This window comes from Rattus norvegicus, chromosome 3 (assembly GCF_036323735.1).
Source record: "Rattus norvegicus strain BN/NHsdMcwi chromosome 3, GRCr8, whole genome shotgun sequence".
In the NCBI taxonomy this organism is placed as follows: domain Eukaryota; kingdom Metazoa; phylum Chordata; class Mammalia; order Rodentia; family Muridae; genus Rattus; species Rattus norvegicus.
The window spans coordinates 97,584,211-97,605,327 of NC_086021.1; the positions used below are offsets into that span (position 1 = coordinate 97,584,211).

General features: G+C 46.6%; 1 protein-coding gene across 50 annotated transcripts in view; it reads right to left on the bottom strand.

Moving 5' to 3' along the window:
• Madd (MAP-kinase activating death domain) overlaps positions 1-21,117 on the bottom strand; it is a 43,548-nt gene that overhangs the window by 14,070 nt on the left and 8,361 nt on the right. For 5 of the 50 annotated variants that reach the window (XM_063284751.1, XM_063284761.1, XM_063284753.1 and 2 more), the window contains exons 8-29: positions 18,666-18,844; positions 18,093-18,328; positions 17,791-17,947; positions 15,852-15,955; positions 15,569-15,759; positions 14,941-15,194; positions 14,580-14,719; positions 13,546-13,647; positions 12,168-12,227; positions 11,702-11,804; positions 10,900-11,086; positions 10,654-10,804; positions 10,197-10,403; positions 8,541-8,594; positions 7,441-7,541; positions 6,607-6,690; positions 6,184-6,342; positions 3,980-4,082; positions 2,862-2,924; positions 2,495-2,615; positions 2,285-2,390; positions 443-553 (exon numbers count right to left, since the gene is read on the bottom strand). In XM_063284751.1, coding sequence (XP_063140821.1) covers positions 443-553; positions 2,285-2,390; positions 2,495-2,615; positions 2,862-2,924; positions 3,980-4,082; positions 6,184-6,342; positions 6,607-6,690; positions 7,441-7,541; positions 8,541-8,594; positions 10,197-10,403; positions 10,654-10,804; positions 10,900-11,086; positions 11,702-11,804; positions 12,168-12,227; positions 13,546-13,647; positions 14,580-14,719; positions 14,941-15,194; positions 15,569-15,759; positions 15,852-15,955; positions 17,791-17,947; positions 18,093-18,328; positions 18,666-18,844 — 2,973 coding nt within the window. Of the gene's footprint in view, positions 1-442; positions 554-2,284; positions 2,391-2,494; positions 2,616-2,861; positions 2,925-3,979; positions 4,083-6,183; positions 6,343-6,606; positions 6,691-7,440; positions 7,542-8,540; positions 8,595-10,196; positions 10,404-10,653; positions 10,805-10,899; positions 11,087-11,701; positions 11,805-12,167; positions 12,228-13,545; positions 13,648-14,579; positions 14,720-14,940; positions 15,195-15,568; positions 15,760-15,851; positions 15,956-17,790; positions 17,948-18,092; positions 18,329-18,665; positions 18,845-21,117 lie in introns of those variants that run through there. The other 45 variants (XM_063284754.1, XM_063284763.1, XM_063284780.1 and 42 more) reach the window with 20 other exon arrangements.

Here is a 21,117-nt window from a genome sequence, read left to right on the forward strand (position 1 = left end):
GAAAAGAAAACAAAACAAAAAGGCATTTAGTGTGATGAGAACAGATTTCATCTTGCGGATACCCAGAGATCTGCAGACCTCACATGGAAACAGTTGTACTATAACAGCTGGAGTATTGAGAGTCCCAACACTGAACAGAAGGGCTAAAACCTCAGCTGGACTACTGCCCCATTCTCTAAACTACCAACTATAACTACCCAGTCTCTAAACTACTACTTACTAACCACCCATTCTCTAAACTACTACCTCATTCTCTAAACTACTAACTACTAACTACACATCTCTAAACTACTAACTACTAACCACTCATTCTGTAAACTACTGCCCCATTCTCTAAACTAGTGATTAACCTGGCTGCATAGCAACATGGCCATGGTTCCTCGTGGAAGCTCTGTATAGGGAGGGATGACACGCAGAATGAAGGAAGCCCAGGTGTGCTCACCAGGTTGGTCAGCTGATCGAGCACCTCATTGATTTGTTGACTGTACACCAGCCCAACGTGGGATTTTCCCATTAGGCGCCGTACTTTCTTCCTGATGTCGTTCTTGTTCACCTGTAAAGCCAAGACAGGAGTCTTCATAAAGGATCTGCTCTCTTCCCAATGGAAGCAGACACAAGAAAACGTCCAAGTTTCCACTTACCTGAGAGAAATGGAATTCTGAAAGACTATATGACTCACTATGGCAGAACACTTTAACTGTGTATTCTGCCCATGCTGGGGAGAAAAGCATTGTCTTGCCTCTAGCTAGCTTCTACAGAAAAGCGGCTCCCAGAGAGCTGGGTATCAAGGAGATGCCTCCTCCTATTCTTCGCCAATACCATAGTATCCTCCCAAAAGGACTTCCTAGAGTATGATTTAGAAACAGTAACATGGGTACCGTAACAGTGGGAGTCTGGTACCTGAGACACCTTGCAGATAAGTACCACCATCCACCCCAACCACAGGGAAATGGAATTCAAGCACAGAGAGGGAAAAGCTTACAATACAGGGAATGCTGACTAGCTTTTGTCAACTTGACAGAAGGTAGAGTTACTGGGAAGGACTCTCAATTGGGAAAATTCCTTTGTAAGACTGGCCTGCAGGTTAAGCCTATGAGTTGTTTTTTGATTAATGATTGATGTGAGAGCCCAGCCACTCATTGTGGGCAGTCCCTCCCCTCGCAGGTTGGTATAGAGGTCTATAAGGACGCAGCCTGGGGTTGGGGATTTGGCTCAGTGGTAGAGCGCTTGCCTAGCAAGCACAAGGCCCTGGGTTCGGTCCCCAGCTCCGAAAAAAAAAAAAAAAAAAAAAAAAGGACGCAGCCTGAGCAAGCCGATAAGCAGTGCTCCTCCATGGTCTTTGCATCTGTTCCTGCTTCCAGGTTGCTGTCTTGGCTTCCCCTGACGATGGACTGTCACCAGTTAGCCAAGGAGCCCTTCTATCCCCATGTTGCTTTTGGCCATAATGCTTATAACAGCAACAGAAACCTAACTCATCAATCAATCAATCGATCAAGTCAAAAGGCTCACAGAACTGTAACTACATTTGAGCAACTGATCCCTTCCCATTTAAAAGCTAGGGAGAACTCAAGGAGGCTCATTCCCAGAATAATTCTCTGCCACTACCAGTCCAAAACCACATTTCTCTTTCAGAGAACTCTTGATAACAGCGATACACTTCTCCACAGCTGTCAACCTGAAGCCCAAACAGCTCAAGCTAGAGCTGTCACTGCTTCGTTAATAAGCAGATATTTTTTTCTTTTTGACAAGATTTTCTATAGTTTTATTTGGCCTTGAACTTGTAGCCGAGCCTGGCCTTGCATTTCCTGATCCTCCTGCCTCTGCCTCTCGAGCACCTTATTTACTGGCATGAACCATCATGCCTAGCTAGGTAGCTTTTTCCAGCTTCTACAAGACTGAGAGCTGATGCTGAAAAATAAATTCTGAGCACCTGAAGGTTTTAGAATATTTTACTGAAAAAGAAAAGTTTAAATCAGTTGTATTCTCTGGAGAGCTCTAGCGTAACCTAAAACAACTTAGCAAAGGCAATACATAAAATTTAAGGTAAACGAGTAACAAGTGATAACCAATTACCTTATAACATCATTAACAAAACAGCCTGGCGGCCTCAGTGAAAAGAATAGTGTGTAAGCCGCCATAGGTGCCTTGGACTTTCAGGTCAGGATGAGGACCCCAGTCAGATACTTTGACAGCTTCCAAACTACTCCAAAATTTAGGCAATAGACCTATTTATTCTTGCCCTTCCAGCAGCAGTAACAGCTGGACATAAGCAGTATCATTTTACCTTCATCAGGAGCATATAGGATATGAGGTTGTGTAAGAGTGTGGCCAGTAAGCGATCTTCATCATCCTCCAGGCGCTTCCGGTCATGCTCTCCTAGGGACAGGTACCTAAGCAGAAGCCCAAGCACAAGTTAGTTCTCAGGTGGGAGGCCACAAGACCACGTGGGAGGAACTGAGTAGCCACATTGCCAGGAGTCTGTTAAGTCTCATACCTGTCGATCATTTCCTGAGGGCCCTGGTCCATACCCATTCCTTCTCTTTCCAACATCACAGCATCTAGGAACGCATCTTCCCAGAACTGCATTTGGTCCCATAAAGTAGACCGCTCTTTGCCTGTGTGGAACAAAGTTGTTTCTTGGGTGGGGGGCATGGCTTGTTTAACATTTTGCAAATGTAGCTGCTAAATAAAAAGAAAGCCAGCCCCAGATAAAACAAGGCCATTTCAAATCCCAGAGCAAAGGACACTGGAACTTTCTCCCAGATCTGACATTTTTGCCTCCAACCCCAGAGGCCTCTAAGTGAGACCTTGCCCCTCCCGAGCAGGAGGGGTGAACACATCACACAAAGAAAAGCAGTTACTTATAGAAAAGGTCTCCATAGCAGCATCCTCTAACTGGTCCCACATGGATCCTTTGTCCCTTCCTGCCAATTTGTGAGCAGGGAGGAATGTGGTAGCAAGAGGGAAGAAAGGAGACAGAAAGGCACAGCCTGGTGAGTAACACCCAAGCCCAGCTTCATCTGATTTTTAGCCCTGGTCTATCCCACAGACCCCTTGGTTCAGATTTTAAAATGCTATCTGGACTGCTGGGATGCCTCGGTGGGCAAAAGTGCGTGCAGTCAAGCCTGCTGGTGAGTTCAGTCCTGGAGCCCACATGCTAGGAGGGAGGAGAGAACCAACTTCTAAAGTCCCGAGACCTCCAAGTGTGTGCGTAGCATGCACCCCTGTCCCCACTGAGTAAATGAATATTAAAAGGAAGTTCAAGGCCTGGAGGGATGGCTCAGCAGTTAAGAGCACTGACTAGGGGTTGGGGATTTAGCTCAGTGGTAGAGCGCTTGCCTAGGAAGCGCAAGGCCCTGGGTTCGGTCCCCAGCTCCGAAAAAAAGAACCAAAAAAAAAAAAAAAAAGCACTGACTGCTCTTCCAGAGGTCCTGAGTTCAATTCTCAGTAACCACATGGTGGCTCACAACCATCTGTATCAGAACTGATGCCCTCTCCTGGTGTGTCTGAAGACAGCTACAGTGTACTCATATATAAAATAAATAAATCTTTAAAAAAACACATATATTAAAAACAAAGAGAATGATTTAACTTGATGTTTTAAAGAAAAAGAAGTTTAAAATGCTCTCTGATATCAAAATTGAGATTAGTAAAAGGCAAGCAGTAGACGTTCAGTGCCACCCTCTCCCATGGTCACCCTTTCCCATTGCTACCCTCTTCCATGGCCACCCTCTCCCATGGCCACCCTCTCCCATGACCATCCTCTCCATGGCCACCCTCTCCCATGGCCACCCTTTCCCATGGCTACCCTCTCCCATGGCCACCCTCTCCTATGGCCACCCTCTCCCATGGCTACCTTTTCCCATGACCACCCTCTCCATGGCCACCCTCTCCCATGGCCTCCTTCTCCATGGCCACCCTCTCCCATGGCTGAGCCCAGCTTCTTCCCACTAAGGGGCCTTGCCAGTCTATTTCTTACCTAGTAGTCCCTCATAGAGATAGACTCGCTGGCTTACATCTTCGGAAGAGCGAACTGGACTACTAGCCGGCTTCTCCTTTGGCTTCAAGCTATGGGCTTTACCCTAGAAAGACAAGATGGTAGGTCTGATGCCAGAGTTATCAACCAACAGGGATGAAGTAAACCAGGCACCTCGGGGAAAGGCTCATCCACTAAGTAGACATCATCCATTAACAAAACAATTTTCCCTGCTTCTGCTTCTACTATGCTTGGCCCAAAGTCAATCTGATAGCCCTGTTTGCTGTTATTGCTCACTAAAGCAAGAAATGAAGCCTTTGTTCTGGCCCACTTTTATTCTTTAGTCTCTCTAATGCTTTCTCTTAAAGGTGGGCATGCCTCTAATCCCAGTTTGTTGGAGGTTGAGAAAGGAGGATCAGCAGTTCAAGGGCAGCCCTAGCTTTATAACGAGTTTGAGGCCAGCCTGGTCTCACACCCTTACACCACAGAACAAGGTAAAGGTTTTGTAGTGACTCGACACAAAAGAAAGAGCAGAGCCTGAAGTCAGCTGGCCATGGTTCAGATCCCTACTTTTTATTAATTTTGTAGTTGCTGAGGATCGTTTCCCTTGTCTATAAAAGGAACATTGTAACATCTACCCACAGAACTGGAGAAATGACTAAGTTAATTGATTGTTTATGTATTTAATGTGTGTGCATGATCGCATGTGGGTGCAAGAGTCTGTATGTGTGAGGACCCAACAAGACCATGGGAGACCAGGGGAGTCTTCCGACATTATCTTCTACATCACACACACACAAACCAAATAAGAAATTTAGTAACCTTTCTCACCTCAACTGTGTGGTAAAAGAGGAGCCAGGAAAGGCAGCACATTGTGACCAGCATCTTGCAAGAATGACACTCATATTTGTTTAACATCCAAAATCAAGCACAACAGAAGGATTTTTAAAAAGGTTTCAAAAGACTTTTTTTTATGAGTACACTACACTGTCTCTGTCTTCAGACACACCAGAAGAGGGCATTGGATCCCATTACAGATGGTTGTGAGCCACCATGTGGTTGCTGGGAATTGAACTCAGGACCTCTGGAAGAACCATCTCTCCAGCCCTCAGAAGACTTTTTAAACTAACATTTATTTACTTTGTACATGCATCCTGGGGGTTATGTGTGGATTGTGATTATGCATTCACGTGTAGGCCAGAAAACACCTTTTAGGAGTTAGTTTTCTCCTTCGACCATGTAGTCCCAAGGATCGAACTCAAGCTGTCAAAGTTTGAAGACAAGAGCCTTATCTGCTGGGACATCTTCCTGGGTCCCACCCCTTTTGACAAAGTCTTACCATGTTGCAAGCTGGCCTCAAACTTAACATCCTTCTACCTCGGCCCCTGAGGAGGATTACAGGCCTGAGCCACTGCACCTAGCTGGAAGGATTTCTTAAATACTCTTATTAAAATAGTCTGTGTAGACTCAGAATGAGTCAGGCCCCTAACTTGAGCGGCCCTGCTAATTCTTAACTCTATCTCAGCCTCCACTGGCTCTACTGGGAGCAGACATACAGAAGGAGGAAGGACCTAGAGACAGATTAGCACTGGTAGTAAAAATGACCTCATTTGAATCCTGTCTTCCACTGTCCTCTCTAGACAAAAGGACTGAAAGGCTGTTGTGGAGAAGACTCACAGTCCTCTTAACAAAGCAGCACATGGATCAAAGCAGATAATTCTGTCTAAAGAAACAGGCGTAAGCTGCAAAGCAGAGGGGCGAGATAAGAGCTCAGTGATTCACTTTGTTTGGGTGTAGTGGTGCATACCTGTAATCCCAGCACTTGAGACTAAACACAAGGGTCACAAGCTTGAGAGCAGCCTGGGTTACACAGTGAGACTGTCTCAAAAAGGAGGAGAAGGGAGAGGAGGAAGGAAGGAAGGAAGGAAGGGAGGGGGGAGGAAGGAAGGAAGAAGGAGGGAGGGAAGGAGGGAGGGAGGAAGGAAGGAAGAAGAGAAAGACAAAAACCCAGACAGAAGGAAAGGAAAAGAGGAAGGGCAGAGCCGTCCTGGCTGAACCAGACCTCCGCATGACTGTGGCAGGGTTCCCCTTTCCTCTGCAGTACCATGTGCCTGTTCGGCAAGTGCCCTGCCACCGAATAGCACCTCCAGCCCCACCTTTTCCTCTCCCATTAAAGAAATGCTCTTTTGTTAGGGAATAAAGCTTACAAAGATGGTGCTTGTAGCAGAATTGGTTTCAATTTCACTGTCAGACAGAGTAGCCCGAGAACTTGCCAAGTGGGCACTGCCTTCGCCTCCTGGCCCATCACCTGCATTGCTGCTCAGGTCACTGTCTGCTCCGAGGGTCTCTCCTGAACTGTTACTCACCTGGAGAAGACACAAGGTGGTGAGGGACAGTCCCCAGAGAGGGACTCCCAAAGTCAGTTAGAGCCCTGTACTGCTGTGAAAAGCATCATTTTAAAGGTGTGTCAGCTTTCCCAAGCACCTCCTTGTAAAATGAGTGACATCCTGTGCACACACACCCATGAGAATCAAGCTGATCTAAGACTGAGAACAGCCTTCAAAGGGAAGAAGACCTTCCCGAGAAATCCAGGCCCCACCCACACAGAGGCCAATGTGGTATTCCCCTACCACGGTGCTAACTTCAGAATCCTGACTTGAGCTTCGGATCATAACAGCTGGACTCACACCGATGACAGAGTCTTGATCAGTCCTCTGAAATGAGACCGAGGGACACCTATTTCTAGAGAGATCCTGAGCAAGTAATTTTTTTCTTTGATGGAATGTATGAACTTACATAAATAAAATAACACATTAAAAAATACTCAATGTAGAAAACAAAAGAATAAGGAAATAAGAATAAGTCATAAGTCTACTGCCCACATTAACCCCTACTTTTAGTGCATTTCCTGTTGGTCATCTTTCAGATCTATTTAAAAACCAAAGTGAAGGTGGACAGCGTAGTGCGCACCTTTAGTCCCAGCACTTGGGAGACAGAGGCAGGAGAATCTCTGTGAGTTCAAGGACAGCTGGGTCTACATATAGCAAGTTCTAGGCCAGTCAGGGCTAGACAGTAAGGCCCTCCCTCTCATAGATGTATCGATACATATATAAAATCATACTGTGTTGGCTAAAATTTTGAAAACAATGAATAGCAGTATTATATTTTATGACTCTATTTATTAAGTATTCTTTATTATTGGTTATGTTGAGATCTTTTTTTAACTATCAAAAGTATTTTTGAGGATTAATGGTATAATTTAGTAGAAGTCTTGATTTAGAATGTATACTCTGAATTTAATTCCCACTGCCAAAATACATGTGTGTCTGTATGTGTCTGTCTGTGTGTGTGTCCTGTGTGTCTGTGTGTGTGTCTGTGTGTGTGAGTCTGTGTGTTTGTATGTTTGTGTCTTACTTTGAGACAGTATTTTAGTCCCGGGAATTTTCAGGAAGGCTCTCACAAACCTGGGAAGCAGATGCCAGGCTCACACCACTGTCTGCGCTGATCTGGGACTTTTTCTCCTCAGTCTCACCCAGGTCAAAGACAGGCTTGATGACCTCTGGTCCTGAGTAGGGAAGACTTGTGTCATTCAGCACAGAGAAGCTCAGGGCAGGCTGGTGAAGGAGTGGGCCAGCGGCAGAGCCTGCTCCACACCTAGTCATCCCATCCTAGTCACTTCCCAGGGACTGCCCCTCCCCACCACTGAGACCCATGAGAAGAGGTTCCCAGAAGCCGTAAGAACCAAGGAGTACATTAGACCTGGCCAAGGGTCTTTGCAGCCATCTTCTCAACCTGAGAAAATCCAGAGCAAATCATCCTAACACAAAACATTCCACAAACAAACCCCATTCCATGGCATTCAAAGTCAGAGTTTCACCTGTGCCTGAGACAGACCATTAAAGTATTCCCAGATGCTCAGTAACAAATGTGTCTAAAGAGGCCAGAAAAGATTAGGCCAAAAGAAAGAAAGAAACGCTGTTTCCATGGGTACTATCTACCCCCACCCTACACCATCTACATTTGAGACTGGAAAAAAAGCCACTATTTTAACTCACCCACCCTGGATGGTATGGCTGAAGGACAGAACGACAGAAAGCAAGAAAGTGTGCCTAGGCAAGCCACTAGAGAGAGCTGGGAAGCTACAGACTCAACACAGAGGGACAGCAACCATCTCTGCCAACTGCGTCCACAGGCCTAACAGTGAGGGAGGTGTGAGCCACAGAGGGGCGCTGCAATCGGCAGACGTTCTCCCACCAACTACAGAGCAATAGAACACGGAGGCATGGGTATTACTCAGTAGACGCCTGATTGCTAATGAAGGGAGGGGCAAGGAGTAGCTTACAGCCGTACACCGAGGATTTACACAGCACCTACCTGCTTTCAATCCAAATACAGCACCGCCCACCCCCCAAGAATTCTCTGACCTGTCTTTACAACTCTTCCTCCAAATACCACCCAAGAACAAATTTGGAGTGGGGCTGACCAAGGGAGCCTGTCCCAACTGGGCCTGGGAAGTTGGCAGGTATGGGAGACTGGGGGACAGGAAGGGGCATTTGTTCCTTACTCTGTTTTTCCAAAGCCTTTTGCTTTTTCACTTCCTGGTGCTTGTTCCACAATTCTACCCCAGATGCAATGCAAGCGGGAGAGAAAGACAGAAAGAGTCAGACTGGTCAAAGGACTGGAACCCACCTCCCACGCTCATTCCGTTTCAGACACAGCATTATCAGTTAAAAGATACCAAGATATCTTTATTCGGGTAGGGTTGAGAAAGCAAAAGTCCACTTTTTGTCCCTGAAGTCGTGAACTGAAGACTCTAAATCTCTAGTCCTAGTCCCCATGTAAACACTCTTCAGAACTTTGGGGCTGGAAGGGCTCTTCATGAAAAACCAGACCCTAGTAGGCCAGAGACAGATCATGTGACTCCTACTTGCCAAATGAGCTGAGCAGAGGCCATGTTTACAAATTACAGATAAGAGAGACAATCCGATCAAGCAGTCAAAGAATTTCAGAGACAGGAGCAGAAATCTGCTTGACTCCTGGACTGGACCGAGGCCAAGCATTCAGTTAGCATTCCTCCTGTGCCACCAAAAAAACCAAATTTACCCTTGGGACTATTGCCTGCTCAACTGTGATTCATAGTGACTATGAAAAAACGCTTCCAATAGAAGGAACAGAGAACAGAAAATGATCAAGGCAGGCTTCTCAGTAATCCAAACACAGAAAACACCAATCAGGGCATTTGGTCAAGGCTGGCTTCTCAGTAATCCAAAACACAGAAAACACCAATCAGAGAACATTTCCCCCCCTGGAAGGGGCCTCAGAGTTTAATAATCTCTTCACTTTCTAGATGAGGCAACAGAGATTCTAATAGGGAAGTGATCTGCCCAAGCAGAGTCAAGACTTTCAGAGCATCGTATCAGATGGGAGAAAGCCAGACTTTACTACAGCTTCTAGGAGAATGTTTGCCAACCAGAGAACCGGAGATACCCTAAGAAGAGAGCTGCTTCGTTCCTATGAGAGCTTACGGCAATGGCTAGAGGCTGTGGCAAAGAAGTACCAGCTGAAAGCATAGCAGAGAGACCAGGGATCTAGCATCAAACAGAAGGTAGCCTAGGTGACTCGAGGTCAAGTAGGAGTGAGACAAATAGGTAACACCAGAGTGTGAACAGAGAGACACCAAACTTAACCAAGTCTTCAGTCAAGTCTGGGGTGGAAAGACAGAAACAAGAGCTGTCTCAGAAATCTGTGACTTTGGAGTCTAGAACCCAAACATGCCAGAATGGAGCAGGTTCCAGAGCAGTGTAATGCTTGGATGGGGGAGAACTGGATGCAGATACCCAGATGATCATAATTTTACATCCCAAAGATGTATCTATAAATTTCCTAATAGTTTTCAGGAACATGCTTTCTCTATGTGAAGAAATTCAGATGTAAGTTAAAAGGGATTGAGAATACAGCTCAGCATCCCTGCACTGCACTCCTGGGTCTCTGAGCAAACTTCCACTGTTCCTCAAAGATGCTGGGGAGGCAGCTACAGAGCAAGCAGAAGACCAGACACGGGAGAGAAAATGCTACTGGAAATGGAGAAAGACCTCTCTCCCTCTCTAAAAAAGCAAGCACGGGGAAGAGAAGGTCAGGATTCCGGATGAATTGAGAGCATGAAGAGATATTTAAGAAGCCAGGCCATTTTGGCATATTAGGCACAATAAATAATACCTACCCACAGACGCTACAAAATTCTCTTCCTTTAAACTTCTGGTGTCCAGTTCTTTAGGACCCCTTCCTGTAGCACTTGGTGCCCGAGGACCCAGCTGAGGGACCCTTAGCTGAGCCATTGCCTTTGGGTCCCCCCGCCCAGCCAGACCAGGATCCTTGCCAACTGGGGTATTTACATTCTCTGTTGGACTTCTCTTGCGTTTGTCTGGTTCTGAGGAAAGGGACAAATACAAAAAGTGGTTAAAGGAGACATGGAGTAGAAATCAGGTCAGGAAAGTGGGATGGGGGGATGCAGGAGGATGTGGGGCAGAGTTAGCACACAGAAAGAACAGCTAAGGCCTTGTTTCGCATGGTAGGAATGTTTCTTACATATCAATCATACCAGAAATTAAAATCCCAAAGTGTGACAGAGTGGAGTGGCACTGGGAAGCCTGACAGGGAGACAGCAAGTACATCCCTACCTTTACTATAGTAATGGGTCTGGGCAATCTCCAAAAGCCCAAAGATGCTGGCCATGCCACCCAGACCAGCATGGGCATAGGACTGCTCGAGGCTGAGGACTGTGCACTTGAGGAGGTCTAGCATTCCCTTGTACACCTTCCGACTGATCTCCTGCAACAAGAGCCAGGACCTAGAGCTAGCAGCTTTTCTTTGACATCCACATCCTTCTGCCCAGTTGATCCTGACTCCCTTGCCCAAACACTCACCACATCCTGGATGACATCCTGTCGGGCATCATCCTCTGACTGCACTGCACGACTCAGCTTGCTCAGTACAAAGACTCGGAGCTGCTCACTCTCCAGCAGCCGGCGCACCTTTTTCATGTTGAGCCAGCCGACTCCCTGGCCATCCAGCACACTGTGGACCACCTCCTTCAGGAACTGTTGGTTCTCGCTACAGGGCCCACAAACCACTTCTGTGGTCATCTGATCCTTGGCACAGCAACCAACCCCCTTTGCACCAAGCAAGACACATCCCAGGGAAAACATAAGCTAAGTCTCCAAATGCTCATGGCCGCCATGCCCCCATCTCCACAAGGATCATGTTTGACAACTTCCCTGCACTTTCCCTTTCTCCACAACATAAACCACACCATAAACTGTTGCCTGAGGACTGGCTAAAAACGGGAAGTGCTGACAGAAAATTGATTAAACCGACTGTTTTGAGAGCTGCTCTCCCAATCTTGAACATTCTTCAAAAAAAAAAAAAATTTTTTTTTTTTGGTTCTTTTTTTCGGAGTTGGGGACGGAACCCAGGGCCTTGCGCTTCCTAGGCAAGCGCTCTACCACTGAGCTAAATCCCCAACCCCCAAAATTTTTTTTTAAAAATAGGAATCATTCCCTCTGCTGGTTAAGTGTAGTGGTGCATGCCTACAGCCTCAGCACTTGGGAAGGGAAGTAGAGATCAGTTCAAGTTCATCCTCAGCTACATACTGAGTTTAAGGGAAGCACTGTAGCAGATATTAGACTGTCTCAAGAGAAAGCACACAAACGAACGGCCATTTATTACCTAGAATTGCTGGACCGGCCCTGCGGTGATGGAGGTTCTCTTTTCACAGTTGGGCTGTGTTTAATGACAGATGATTTCTGGTCCACTAAGGCCCTCCTGTTTCCTAAATTGGGAAGGTAGAATTGAGGCACATCATCGGCATAGTCCGGGGGTGGGGCTCATGTTATCACACCCCTGGGTTGCCAAAGTCCACGCCTGTTCTCCAGCAGGGCTGGGCAGGGTGATACCAGAACGTCACACAAAGGAAGAAAGCAGCCATGGCAGTATGCAGGAGATAGGGACGGAGACCAGGCCACGTCACATGCACCAGCAGCATGCCCCATGGGCTGCATGGGTGTCCTGGGGGATACGCAAGGCAGGCCACACATGTGACATTGCTTGCTCCATGAGGAGGATGGCCCTCAGGCACAGGCAGAGAAGATGCTAGGAAAAAAAAGGTCATGCACAGCTCACGGGGAAGACCCACCTTCACCACTCCCAGGGCCGGCTTCAGTAACAATCTCCATTAGAGTATTTAGCCCAAATACTGGGACAAAAATACACAATTAGTAGGTGCACCACAATACTTGAAACCCTCTACCCATTGTTGGAACAGTAAGTCAGACCATCTGAGCACTCTCGCAAAGCCTGGAAAGTGCGTATAACCTTGATTCTTGGGCACGTCAAAGCTGGAAGCCAAGTGACCAGGAGATAACAAAGGCTCTAAGAAAGAACATTCTTAGGCCTGGGACCTCAAAGCCAGGGGCAAGGGTAAACAACAGAGAGCCTTCAGGTACTAAACAGGCACATGCATGAGAGAGGGAATGCTGTTTTTGTGAAGTCTCTAGCACAGGGATACTGAGGGCCTGTGGGTAACCACAAGGAGACATCTCACAGATGCTGTCAGGGAAGAGAGGGTGCAGCGTGAGGATGGGCTCAGGTAGAGAGGCCAAGTGCAGCGCATGAGATGCAGCATTACATGCAGTGGAGAGTTTCGATCACTCTTCCCTTCAGATGCACTAGATGAAAGCCAGAGAGGCCAGCACTCCTTCCGTCCCTACTCTACCCATCCATCTGAGGATTCACCGTAGCAGTATGGGTCCGTTTTCTGTATTACCTCTCTGCCTCCTTCACCCACCTACTCCAAATCCCTGCCCCACTAAGTTTCCTATAACCTCTAGCTGGATGTGATGGGTGGTACATCTAATCTTAGTACAAGGGAGGTTAAGGGAAGAGGACTCTTATGTGTGAGGGGCTCTACATAGAAAAACCCTGTATCAATAAAATGGTTGCTTCTCACTGTGTGTACTATTATAATTAAACATTTCAGCACAACATCCAAAGATGACAAACAGAAGCCAAATTAAATTGAGAAAAGCCCCTCAAAGATCACAAGTGAAATTGAAATGTCTGAAGTGACCCTAGAAACCAATCAATACCACTCCTAGACCTAAAGTTGGCATGGAGCCATATGAAGCTACATTCTATAACTGCTGTCCATAATCATTCTCCCATGGACCGGCTCCTTGGGAAGTTTACCCAAGTTCATGTAGAAGGAATCTGATGATGACTGAGGGTAGCTGATTACCCCTGTGTTAGCAGATACTTCTGATAGGGTCCTCTCCAAAGCAGCGGCAATCCCATGCCGTATTGTCCTACCGATAGGACAGGGCCTCCTCCAGCTACAAAGATTATCTCTATCTGCAACCACCTAGTGCCTGGAGTGCACAGTGAAAGCCATGATAAGCAAAATGAGGTGGCAGCCAGGTCAAATGATTCATGGTACGCAGGCTCCTGACAATCACCCACATGTCTGACGTGTCTCTCAGAGAAGCCTGGTTTGACAAAAGAAGACTTGTAGTTACCTTTCAGGCTGGGGAATGGTGTAGTCTTCTCTCGGGCACCTTTGGTGGGCAGTGTGAGGTTTGAAAGGCTGAAGCTTGTACTATGGTTCCGATACAGGCTGCCTACAAAGGGAAGGGGATGAAAATGAGTATACCAGGGAGTTAACAGGACAAGCACTCGAGGCGTCCCCATAAGTGACTGTTCCATCATCTTGTCACCTCCCTTCTTCAATCAGCATCCCAAAGAGCTTGATACTCTCTGCTCTATCTTAGAAAATATTGAGTGAAACTTAGGGTAAATAAAGAAACCCCAGATAGATCTGCTCAAAGTCCAGTCCTAGTTTTCTTGGGCTGCATACAGTGACAATATCCACATCTTGCTTATATGGTTCATTGATCTTTAGATCTGAAGTGCAATTGCTACCTGGGTTCTCAGGACATCTACAACGTAATCATCCTTTATGGTAGCTCCCATTAGCCCCTAGTCAATCTACAGTCTATGAGTGACTCCTGCCCTCGGGTGCTAAAAGTAAGCCTGAAAATTAGTTGCACATATATTTCAAACATGTTCATTAAAACTCCTTACCAGGCAAAGAAGATAGCATATCCAAAACAAGTATTTCCACAAAGTCTATGTAAAACTGTATGATTTAACTGTAAGATTTAATACTCAACGATGTCTGAAATACATGTGTGAGTGGGTTAGAGAGATGGTCTGGTGAGTAAAGGCTACCAGATCTAGCAACCTAAGTTTGACCCTGAGGTAGAAAAGAACTAACCCCTGCAAGTTGTCCACTGACCTCCACATGCATGCTATGACCTGTTCGTACATTCATGTGTAGGCACATGCACACTTCATACATACATACATACATGCATACTTAATGACTAGTTTGGTTGGTGTTTCTTTTACCTCATTTAAAAATGCTTCATTCGGTATCACCCCAATTATCTGAATCAGGACTAATGCCAACCTAGTCCTACATCTCAAGTTCTGAGCAACACAGGCCCTAAAGAAAAGGAAGCAGAGGAACGAGAAAGCTTGAGGTACTTACTAGCAAAAGACATGATGCCCCCGAAGCCCTCGGTGCTGTTGTTAGAGACGGTGGAGTTGGGAGAGCTTGCTCGGGAGTCTGACTCTGCGTCTGAGTCACTGGCCAGCTTCAAGCTGTTGGGCCGCAGCAGCTTTTGAGCCCTGGAATGACAGTGCCACCTGTAAGTCCCAGGCAGGGGTACCTAATCTCGGGAGCGGGCCTTACGCTACACTGCAGCTGCTGGTCTGATCTCATAGTTTCTAAGTCCCTAGTTCAAAGAACTTCATCTGGCAGGATAGTCTGTAGACTTTTTCATTAACCTCAGGGTTGCTGTAGTGGGGCCCCTCAGTCACCCATCTAAAGAGGATCCCCAGGCTCTCACCGACTGCCACTGGCATGTTGGCTGAACCGGGGCGTGTAGCTCTCTCCCTGCTCGTCATCATCTTCCTCAGCGGGGGAGCCATATTGGGGCTCAAAATATGGATGGTCGTAGGTTCGCTGGCACACTGACCCCTCTCCAGTCTCTGTCTGTCTCCTGTCCACAGTAGATTTGCAAATGCTGGGAGGCACAGGAGGGAGGGGCTTGGAGATGCCTGTTGCTGCCTTATCTCCCACCTCTGTAGAATCAGCAGGTTCCTAGAAGTCACATTAAATAAAGAGCAGTCACATGATGCCCAGTGATGATTTCCCACAGTTTCAGTTTAGTGAAGCAGACCAGACTTGTCAGATTCCTAGCCTATGGAATGTATGGGAGAAGCCACTGTACTCTTGATGTCTGGATCTATGTAAGTAGACAATAGTGACACCTTAAAGGAAGTCCAGTGACCTACTTCCAGGTCATCTCAGAGGCTTTAGCCAGAGGCTTTAGCCAGAGGCTTATGGAGAAAAAAGATGGGAAGAACATGGAAAAGGGCAGACGGACAGCTGCAGTAAGGTTTTCCTAACAGACAGAGCCCACCCTGTAAAGAGTGGCCCTCGCTATCTGCCCACCCCTCTACGTCCTCACGTACAGAGTGGGCGCCGTGGACGATGGTGCTAGGGCTACTGCTGGCAGTGGTGCTGGAGCTGGAGCGCAGGGGAAGGTTCTCCTGAGAGTTCTCACTGTCTGGGCCAGGCTCCTCTCCCTCCTTCTGGGGCTGCAGCTCATCAATCTCCACTTCACTGGCGTCTCCCAGGGCCGCATGCGTCAGAGGATCCACATCTACCAAGAGAGACCAAGAGGTACAGACCACTTCAGCCCTAAACCCAAGCCCTGACTGGTTCATACAGGCCAGTCTTCCCAAGAGTACTTACTGGGAGTGTCGCCATTGATGTCACACTTCATCATTTCACTGACGAAGTCCCCCAGGGAGGAGTAAGAAGAGCTTGAGTCATCATAGTCCATGCTGTCACTGCCGCTGCAGAGTCAAAACAACACAAAAGAAGGAGAGGGGCTGGCCCAGGCACTCAGGCTGTTACAGCGCTGCTGCCAGGCCTGATAACTTGAGTTTGATCCCTGGGACACATATGGTAAAAGGTGAGTACCAATGCCCTTGAGTTGTTATCCGACCTTCACATACTCACGGGGCCACACAAATGCAAACACACATCCACGTGCGTGTGTGCAAGCGTGCGCACACACAAACACACAAACGCACACACCATAAACTGTTTTTATAGATGAGAAGTGGCAGATGTAGCTCATTTGGCAGAAGGCCTGCCTAGCATGCAGGAAGACCTGGGTTCAATTCTAGCACTGTAAAAGCCAGGTAGAGAAGTATAATCTACAATATCAACATCTGGAAAGTAGAGGCAACGGGATTAGAAATTCAAAGTCATCCTTAGTAAACTTAATCCAGCCTAGGACACAGGAAAGTGTTTCTCAAAATAAAATAGAAATAAAACGAGGAAGGGAAGACAGAGGACTCCACAATCAGTACTTACAAAGCACAGCTAACTCAAGGCCAAGGTACAAGATAAAACAAGATGTCAAGGAAGCCAATCAGAGCGATGATGGTGGTTTATGCCTGTAATCCCAGCACTTGGGAACTAGATAGGAGAACTGAGTGAGTTTGAGGGCATCCTAGACTATACAATGAAACTGTCTCAAAACACAAAAATAGACGAGAGGCTGAAGAGATAGCTCAGTAGTTAAGAACACTTGCTACACTTTCAGAAAACTCAGCACTCACATGACTAATTGTAACTCCAGTTCTAGGGGATGCAATGCCATCTTCTTCCCTCTGCAAACACCAGGCATACACATGGTGTACACAAATACATTCAGGCAAGACACGTATACACATAAAATAATAGATAAATAAATACTAAAAACACCCCAGCTCCGAAAAAAAGAACCAAAAAAAAAAATACTAAAAACAGACAAAACCCACCAAAAGCAACCTATTAAAGGACCGGGAGTGTAAATGAGGTGGTAGAGAGCCTGCCCAGAAGGCAGGAGGCCGTGGGTCTCATTCCCAGCACCACAGAAGCTGGGTGTGGTGGTGCACACCTGTAACCCTAGCGTTCCAGACGTAGAGGCAGAGCATCAGAAGTTCAAGGTCATCATGAACTACATATGGAGTCCAAGGTAAGTCTGAACTACATGAGATGCTAAAAAAGGAAAGCAAGCAAGCAAAGAGCAACAAACACACAATAAAAAGAAGGGAGGAGCAGAAGGGGGAGGGGCTGAAGGGAGATAGGACCAATATATAGTATACGTACGTACGTATGAAACTGTCAAATACAAATAAAAAATATTCAAAGGAGGAAGAGAAGGTGAAAGAGAAGAGGAGACCCCAGTGGTTAGGAGAGCTTGCTGCATAATCATGAACCAGGGTTCAGATCCCAGCACTCACCTGACAAATTAGGTGTACCACAAAGTCCTGTAACTCCAGCCCTGAGGGACCTGATGCCATTTTCTGGCTTACACACAAACAGACACACACACGAGAGTTCATCCACATATACATCCACTAGACAGACACACACACACACACACACATGAGAGTTCATCCTTATATACATTCACTAGATAGACACACACACACACACACACACACACACACACACACACACACCACACAGGAGAGCTCATCCACATATATACATCCACTAGATAAGACACACACACACACACACACACAATCTTATTTTAAGGGAGAAAGCTGGTTAAAATATAATGCAGCGCTTCAAAGACTCACACCCACAACTGCTGTGAGATTTTTGTCCCCTCACCCAAGGGACAGCTCACCTGTCATCAGTGGGGTCAGACTCAGAATCACGCTCCGGTGGCACACTCAGGGCCTCAGCCAGCTGAGAATTGCTGTCATAGACTCGATAGTGAATGGGCTGCAGCTGGTGAGCGTACCACTTAGGCTTGTCACCAATGAGGGCTGGATCAAACGTATCTACCCAGGGAGGAGAGACAGTGAGCAGTAGAGAAAAGAAGAAAGTGGGGGAAGCCTAAAGCAATAAAGAGGGAGGGAAGAGGCACGGGCAGGGCCGTGAAGGGGCAAATGCACTGAGGGAGAAGCAGAGAGCAGGTGGACTCACTGTTGTGAATCCGCTGGAAGGCATAGTTAGAAGGGTTCAGGATCCATTCTCCAAAGTACTCCACGGCTTGAGTCCTGGCCAGTTTCTCAGCAAAGGGGGTCTGCCGGGGGCGTGAGGCCAGAAAGGAGCCAGCTTGGAAGGCAACCACGGGCCGGGGGAAGAGTCGCAGGGTACGTGTGTGCATCTGAAAGCCCTGCAGCACGTTAGCAGAGTTGAAGAAACGAACCATGGCCACTCTGGGAAAGAAGAGGGTGGTGAGATGATCCAAGACCCATACCCTGAATCATTAGGATAGCCTGAATCATTAGGATAGCCGTGATCCAAGGTCTTAGGCCACCTCCCAACACCATCACTTAACAGGTTTCAACCACCATCATGGAGAGATCTTAAAGAACCATCAGCCTGTCTCTTCATGCTGAGAGTATGAGCTATTTCTTCTCCTTACTTTTGCTAAGGTAGAAAATTAACCAAATATCATACACATTTTGTATACAAAGTAAGTCTGGCTCTCAGAAGGAGTCTCCCCCAAAACCAAGAGATCAGAGAAACAAACTTAAGAACTCATGGTCTTACCTCGTTGCAACATCGACTGAATCTACATCATTGCCATAAATGAGTGGGTTGAATTCAGTGGAAGGTGTAGACTGAAGGTCATTAGAAAACCTTCCCAAGAGAAGTGGTGTCTCCTGGCCCTCATGGAATTTCTCCAGATTAAGAATGGGCTGGGTGTTGAGACTCATGCTGGCTAGAGCCTGTGGAACAACAAAAGTCCTCATATAAGGCAGACTCCCAGGCAGCCCATCTCAGCTCCTAGGAAAGTGCCCTAACTCTGATCAAAAGTTCTCTACGAAGAACTGTGCTCATTTGAAAATCACAACCAACTCATTTTAGAGTCTATATATTTGAAAAAAAGAATCCAAATATTAGGCAGAATTATATAGCTGCTCATCTTAAGTCAATCGAGCTCAAGGTGTTTTTTAAATAAACTGAAGTTCAAGACAACTTTTAGTTTCCATTTATTTTAGCCAAGAAGTGATTTTCAAATTGAAATATACATAGAAATATAAACAACTGAACTGTAAAAACAGAGCTGCTTAGAAGGACATTAAAAAAAAAACCTTGGGGCTGGAGAGATGGCTCAGTGGTTAAGAGCACCGACTGCTCTTCCTGAGGTCCTGAGTTCAAATCCCAGCAACCACATGGTGGCTCACAACCATCTGTAATGAGATTCGATGCCCTCTTCTGGTGTGTCTGAAGACAGCTACAGTGTACTCATATACAATAAATAAATCTTAAAAAAAAAAAAACAAAAAACCAGAGCCTTGCTGGACCGTGGACACACTCCTCTAATCCCAGCATGGTAGAGGCAGGGGCAGAGAAATCTGAGTCCAAGGCCAGCCTGGTCTACAGAGCAAGTTACAGGACAGCCAGGGCTACACAAAGAAACTTTGTCTTGAAAACAAACAAAACAACCACTACCACCACCACCAAAAACCGGGTCTCTCCAAGGCAGCCAGAACTGTATGGTGAGACCCTGACTCAGAACAACAACAACCCCCCCAAAACAACAAAACAAAAACAAAAAGCCAGAATCTCAAGTTCCCAACTTAAATTAGCCCATAAGAGACTCCATGGTGCCCTCTGAAAACCACTGGTAGAAACCAGGATCGTTTTTTTGTTTTTTGTTTTTTTTTCTTTTTCTTTTTTTCGGAGCTGGGGACCGAACCCAGGTTCTTGTGCTTGCTAGGCAAACGCTCTACCACTGAGCTAAATCCCCAACCCCAACCAGCAGCATTTCTTAAAAGCAGGTGAGCTCAGGAATCACCTGGGCTGGTGTCACAGAACATGAGGAATCAACACATCTGTGTGACTGTAGGGTTTTAATAAGGCCGCAGTGTTAATGCTGCTGGTTCACGGACTGGGCGGTAGTAAACTCGTCCTCTCTTCCTCTCACACTCTCTTTCTCTGAAACACGGTTTCATGATGTAACACTGGGTGACCTGGAACTCCTTATGTATTCCAGGCTGACCTCAAACTCAGAGAGATATGCTTGCCTCTGATTACTTATTTTTATTTCATGTGCATTGGTGGTTTGCCTGCATGTATGTTTGCGGGAAGGTGTCAGATCCTCTGAAACTGGGGTTACAGGCAGTTATGAGCTATCCGGTGGGGACTGGGAATTGAACCTGGGTTCTCTGCAAGAGCAGCCAGTGCTCCTGACAACTGAGCCATCCTTCCAGTCCCTACTTCAGTCATTCTTAAGCAGCCATCGAGAAAGAAACCACAGCCAGAGAAGACAGCTGGAGAACTTTCTGATCTTGCAGCCCTCTCCAGACTCTGCTGCAACAAGGTATCATATTACATCAGCAAGGATGAGGCCCGTGAGCTGAGAACCAACGCAGAGCCGCCCAGGTCAGTTCAGTACAGTTCCAGACGCTAGAGTCCAGAGGAGCTACTAGGCACTTGAGACGACACAGAAAGAGGACTGACTTCTAAAGAGCTTTGGAAGGAAACTAGGCTCCTTAGAAGCACAGCGGGGGCCTACATAATGGATAATACAACAGGAAAGGGAACAGAGCACTGTTGGGCTTTACCTTCAGGAACTGTTAGGCATGCAGAAGAAAAGAATCAATCAATAAAAAATGGATGGAAGGGTTTACTCAAAGAAAGGGACTGTTAGAAAGGGTTTCTATAGGGACTTTGGGATTGATTTAAGATGCAAATTTGTCCAAACTTCTAACTCCCACCTTATAAGGCTAAAGAAACGATGCTATAAAGACATATAATGGTAGATACGAGAAGAAACAAAGTGGAGGGTGTTTTTGGTTTTGTGTGTTTGAGTTGAGATGATCTCACCATGTAGGCCAGGCTGGTCTCAAACTCACAACCCACCTCCACCTTCACCCCACCCCACCAGCCTGAGTGCAGGGATTTCTGGCAAGAGCCACCACACCTGACCCTGAAGTATATATACACAAAGCTTCATGGTCATTACAGGGTAATAGGACAGACGTGTCAGAAAGAT